Here is a 6,000-nt window from a genome sequence, read left to right on the forward strand (position 1 = left end):
AAGCTGCACACCTACCTACCATGTGTCCATCAGGCAACTCACAGCAAACATTCACCAGGGACACAGCTACCCAAAGATATCCTCTTACAGATGAGAAAAATAAATCAGCGGTTGTTGGTAATTAATCTTTTAATTACAGTAGAAGCTTAATGGAATGCTCTTCTCCCATGCTACATATTTTATTAACAGCATTCATGAATAAATAAAAGGAGTGCTAACTGTGGAAAAAAGACACCTTGCGTTAAGCTTTCTTCATCCTTGTCTTTGTGCAAATCTTCGTATCTTTTTTTTATGGTAAAACTGGTTTCAGATGATTCTCAATTTGTTTGCAGGTGGAAAGTGCAAGAGCAGTGCAATCCTCCCAGAATAATTATAATTAAATTAAAGTATATAAAAATCCATATTAACATTGAGAACAAAATATTCAGGCTATATATAAATAAATATAAATGTACCACTACATATGTATATGCATGCATACACATTATATGTGTGCTGAACTAGTAAGACTGCTTTGTAACGGTTTGCGGGTGTTTCCCATTATGATATGTAGTTTTCTGCTCTTATAGCTATAACAAATTGTAATAAATTGGGATGAAATTTTTTATGCTGTCTGTCAGCCTCAGGCTGAGTTACTTAAAGAATGTCAGCCAAATGATTTTGCTATCAATATGTAAAGTTGGCTGGAAAAAAAGTGCTTTTTTTTCCCATATAACTAGCTCTAGCATCTATATGAAATGTCAGTGAATCCTGACAAAACGGTAAAATAATTACTGCAGCTCTTGCAATTTTGTCATACTATTATTTGGCCCAACTACAGTCTTTCAAATAATCACACACCTACTAGGATTCAGCTGACTGGCACTGCTACCCTTACTTTATAGAGAAAGCTCCCCTTGCTGTCGTTTTATGTGTTGTCCAGTCTTTCCAATATATGCTATCAAGCTCTAAGCACAGCTAAATGGATCAGACCCCTCAGGGACTCAGGAGCAGTATGTCTGCTTTGAATATTCCTGCTAGGTTTGGACAAAAGCTATAAGCTAAAATGACACATGTAGAGGCAGAAAGATATTTGCCTTCATGCTTCTGGCAAGTAAGATGCAAAAGGAAAGCCTAGCTTTTCACAGAGGGTGCATCATTCATTCACATACAGAATAGTGTGTCAAAGGACAAAACCTCTATAGGGACTGGCTAGGCAGATTATCTCCCCTTACCATTCTACTGTGTCGTTTCATGCTCAACCAGCCTATTTCACTCAGGAGCTTACTGCACAGATAACAAGACAAACCACAGCTTCCTTCTTCAGTTTACATAACAGCTCAGTTTTACTTTGTGCTGGCAATATTTGTCCCACAGTCTTTTTGCTCATATGCAATTACTAAAGAAATTTTTAATTCAATTAATTATCTTCAATTAGATTATTTGCTTGATGGAAATATCTTTGCATTTTAAAATCCTAAATGACCTTTATAAATTTATTTCAGGTGGTCACTTATTTCCATCCTGCTCTATAATTCATGATGTCCCAAGATGAGCTATTTCCAGTCTATTTTACTATTTCTTTGCTTCATTTCAAATCTGAAACATATACAGTCTTTCTGTCAGTTGATTCCAATGGATTTTTATTCAATCTGCAATATGAATTCACATATGATTTTAATATTATTTAAAGTAATTTCACGTGCCTTGTCTTCCTAAACTTGCTCAATTTAGATGAACGTTTCTTCTATTTTCATGACAGCTGATAGGATGAAAGCTTTCTGACAGAGTAAGAATAAATACATGCAACAATACCTTACTGTTTGTTAATAAAGCTTCATAAAATTTATATTCCCTATTCAAATTTGGTCTCAAATTTTCCTTATTATACGTGTTACCAGACTAGGAATTTTTTCTATTCATAATTTAATTCTGCATCAATCTATGCATGCAAAAATAAATATATTTAACATAAATGTAATATATTACTTAATCTTATCCTTCACCAGAATTATGTAAAATAGCTTCAGAATTTAGACTAAACAGTGGAAGAAGCCTATTGCTGAGTACTTAAAGCACAGGACCAGTAACCAGAAATTCCTTTCTTCTCAGACTTTGTCAATGGCTCTTCTTGAGTGCAGTCAAGTCACATACTTTCATTTTCTGTATCTTGCATAATGAACTTCCAATGGGAAAGAATAGTTTGACTAAATTTTGTAAATTCAAGCCTAAGCAATCCCTATAAGTTTTGTCTTTATTACAGAATACTAGAACTACCTTTCTGTTTATCTATTGTTTAAAGGAGATAATGAAAGGCAAGAGAAACTAATGGTAGAATTTCCTGTTCAGAGCATATTGATGATATGGTCTGCTAAAAAACTTACATATTTATAAGGTTTTGAAATGGATGCACAACAGAGAACTGCAATTGAGAAGCTGCAATACAAATATATGAATACTACTCAGTGTCTTTGATTTCTCTCTAATCTACCAAGTACATCTTCAGAAATAAGTTTTCAGAAATATTTTAACTAACAGTTAAGACATTAACGGTGAACATTAACATAATTTTCCTTGGTACGATCTTTTTATCCCTTTGCTAATAGAATGGGTCAAACTTTATCACTGTTAAAACTACTAACATTGCTTTTTTTATTTGCTCACCTTTTAGACAAATTCCAGTATGTAAAGTTCAAAATAAAAGTCAAATTAGAACAGATGTAAATGGTACAGTAGAAAAAAGTGTGCTGTACCTGATGGGGAGATGTGAACCTTTTTTCATATGTCAGTTGACTTCCTTCTGTGGAGAAGCGAAAACTTTTTCTTCTGATACTATCTTCTGACTCGGACTTGGGGAACTTATCAATATCTCCCTTGTCCTCTGCTTCAGACATTTCTTTCTGCCTTCTTCTCTTCCTTCTGTTTCTTCTTTCTTTAGCACTCTTTGAGCTCAACTTTGATGCTTCTGAAGAACTTTCCAAGAGTTCTCCTAATCCCCCTACCCCACTGAAATCCCTGGATGCAACTGATGCTGCTGCCACTGCTGCTGTTGCCTGTTGGGTTACAAAACATAGTATTCATATTAAGCCAAAAATGAACAATTTTATTGTTTTTTATCAATTGTTTTTATTATCTGTCTGGTAGTGTTGTACACAGTCAAAATGAACTATTGAGATGTATAGTTCCTCTTCATTTAGCAGCATGGTTTACTTAAACACCAGATTTAGCAGTACAAGAGCATCATTATTCCTTAAAGACTTCACAAGACACTGGTCTAAAAGGAAGAGGCTGACTTCCACCTGCCTACAAACTCCCTTCTGGTAGTTGTAGAGATCAGTAAGTTCATGGTTATGTTCTAATTTAGCTGATCCCCACTAAGTCTTTACAGAGAAAGCTAATCCTTGACATTCACCATGTGAGTTAATGTATCATAATCCAAGTAGCAGGTGATTAAATCCAGCCCTTCCTTGGTGTCATCACAGCAAGGACACCCACTTGACTTCTGCCTTTACTTAGAAGCAGACACCCTGCTTAAAGACCTTAATTTGTCTTTGAACACCATATTCCTCCTCATGTTTCTTTTCCCACATTCCCACTGTAGCAGCAATCTAGGGCTTTGTTACAAACACACGCAGGTACATTTAATTCCTATTGCTGCTGCTGCTAGGGAGCAGAAAAAGGTTAGACTTTTTCTGTGATGAAAAGGGATGAGATGGAGCAAAGAACAGTCCCAAAACTCAAAAACTTTGTCATCAATTGCAATGGTCAGGATGTCTGATTTGGTTCATTGAGAAATTTGGTAGGTGTAGTCATGAAATAAAAGAAGAAATGAAAGCATAACCAGTACTCTTCCTATAAAGAAATGTCTGGGGGACTAGCTGTGAAATCCTGTTGTGCAAAGTATATTTGGAAAGCTTGTAGGCTCCAGTGAACTTCCAGAAAAGGATGGTGTGAGAAATGGCAAGAGACTAGCACTGTATAACAAAGATGGCTTGTAATTATCCAGCAAAAGATGTTATACTTGACGCCAAGTATTTCAAAAAGGATAGGATTTTTCTTTATAGTAGGAAAAGATAGCCCAAAATTAGCTCATTCATAGTACAAATTATTGACTTTGCATCACAATAAGCAACCTATGCTATACAAGTTGACTTGATACAGAACTTTTCTGCCAATCAGAGTATAAGATTTGAAAAGGATCTCTCTGTTTTTTGAGTATTAGAATGGAACTATTAACTACAGTGAGCCTGGACATTCTCACTCAGATCACAGATCAGAAGTACTAAATATTTTTTCCCACCATTCATAAGATCTGTAACTTAAAAATGTTATAAACTCTGACTATTTATTCAGGTTAGTAAGACATTGTTATCTCAAATATTTTAATTTTACTTTTTTGTTTGTTTGTTGTTTTTTTTAGAACTTCTTTTTCTGTATCATTACTTGCTTTTATTTGTCATATGCTTAATTCCTGGCTATTTCAACTTATGAAACTTGCATGGCAAACAAGATTTTTCTTCTAATTCATAAAATTTTACTATCCATTCCTTAGAGTAAGTCTGTTCAGTAAGTACAATATCCATCCATCATTACCTGTGCTTCTTCTTGCTGCTTCTTTAGCTGTTCCAGCATCTGTTGAAATTCTGCCTCTTTCTGCTCTGCTTCTTCCATAGTTGCTTGGTTCTGCTCCTCATAGGCCATGGCAACCACAGCCAGGATCAAGTTGATTAGGTAGAATGAGCCCAGAAAAATCACCAGAACAAAAAATATCATGTATGTTTTCCCAGCAGCACGTAGTGTCTAGGAAGTAGAAAGCATATTTGCTTATTAGTCCACCTCCATGTTGCTGTTTCAACCCCATAACGTTTTGCTGTTAGCTGAACATTTCAACTTATGTCAAAATTAGCCTAGATTTTATGTCATAATAATTTGCTTACCAGTTGATACAGGTTTTCCCAGAAGTCCTGAGTCATTAGCCGAAAGAGTGACAGAAAAGCCCAACTGAAAGTGTCAAAACTTGTGTAACCATAGTTGGGATTTCTACCAGCTTTCACACATATATATCCCTCTGGACACTGCCTATGTGAAAATCAAAAAGGAGGTATTTATTCATAACTTTTATTTTCCTCAGTAGTATATATAGTGTACATATCCAAATATATATATATATGTATATAGCTCCAGAATCAATGCCTATTTAATTATGCTAGCCCATGGCATTAGAGGGTAATTTTGATAATATGGCAAACACCATTATTGTGCTGTTTGTATTTGTTGTAGCTTCCATGGAAATAAATAGGAGGCATTACTTTTGGAGTGACTTACACATGAATAATGGATTGGGACTACATTTGTTATTTCTGCACAGTAAATCCATGAATTCCAAAAGTAGAAGAAACTTAATTTATAAAATATGTTCTGAGAAACAAACAAATATAAGAGTCAATGAAAAATATCTTTTTCAACCTTTCTCTATTTGTATTGACCTGAATGTGTAAATGCTCCTCAGTCATATTTTGAAAAGTCTCTATTCTGAATGATTAATTTCCTGGCAAAGATAACAGCTAAAATGTTGTTAAGGGTACAGACAGATTAAACAATATGATTAGCTAAATCCAATTTACTGTAAGGGATCTCCTACACAAAAGCTGTAATTTTTTTCAGCTTAGTCATAGAAGCTGGTTAGGTACCAGTTAACACTTTAAGCCTAACAACTGGCCGTGTGTGCATGGCACATTTTTGCCAGTGATTAAATAGTTTCAGCCATGGAACATGAGGTAGCCATTGTACTTAATATTTTATATATTCTCTTTCTCAGTTCTAACCTTAGTTTTCATCCTACTCTTTTCAATCAGTTAATTTCCAGAGTAGACTTTGTAGGGTTCAGATTTTATCGAGATCAAGTTCTAGTAAAGCAAGAACAATGGCTGTTAATGAACATTTTGACCTAAGTAAGAAATCATTGTTCTGTATCACTGCTAAATGGGAAGCTGCAACTGCTATGAATAGGCTTTATGTTAC

The 6,000-nt window shown here is 34.8% G+C and overlaps 1 protein-coding gene across 1 annotated transcript in view; it reads right to left on the reverse strand.

Moving 5' to 3' along the window:
- Nucleotides 1-6,000, reverse strand: part of LOC140255001 (sodium channel protein type 2 subunit alpha-like) — a 65,466-nt gene that overhangs the window by 37,815 nt on the left and 21,651 nt on the right. The window contains exons 11-13 of the mRNA XM_072342228.1: nucleotides 4,917-5,058; nucleotides 4,573-4,779; nucleotides 2,733-3,032 (exon numbers count right to left, since the gene is read on the reverse strand). Coding sequence (XP_072198329.1) covers nucleotides 2,733-3,032; nucleotides 4,573-4,779; nucleotides 4,917-5,058 — 649 coding nt within the window. The remainder of the gene's footprint in view (nucleotides 1-2,732; nucleotides 3,033-4,572; nucleotides 4,780-4,916; nucleotides 5,059-6,000) is intronic.

This window comes from Excalfactoria chinensis, chromosome 7, assembly GCF_039878825.1.
Source record: "Excalfactoria chinensis isolate bCotChi1 chromosome 7, bCotChi1.hap2, whole genome shotgun sequence".
Taxonomy (NCBI): Eukaryota; Metazoa; Chordata; class Aves; order Galliformes; family Phasianidae; genus Excalfactoria; species Excalfactoria chinensis.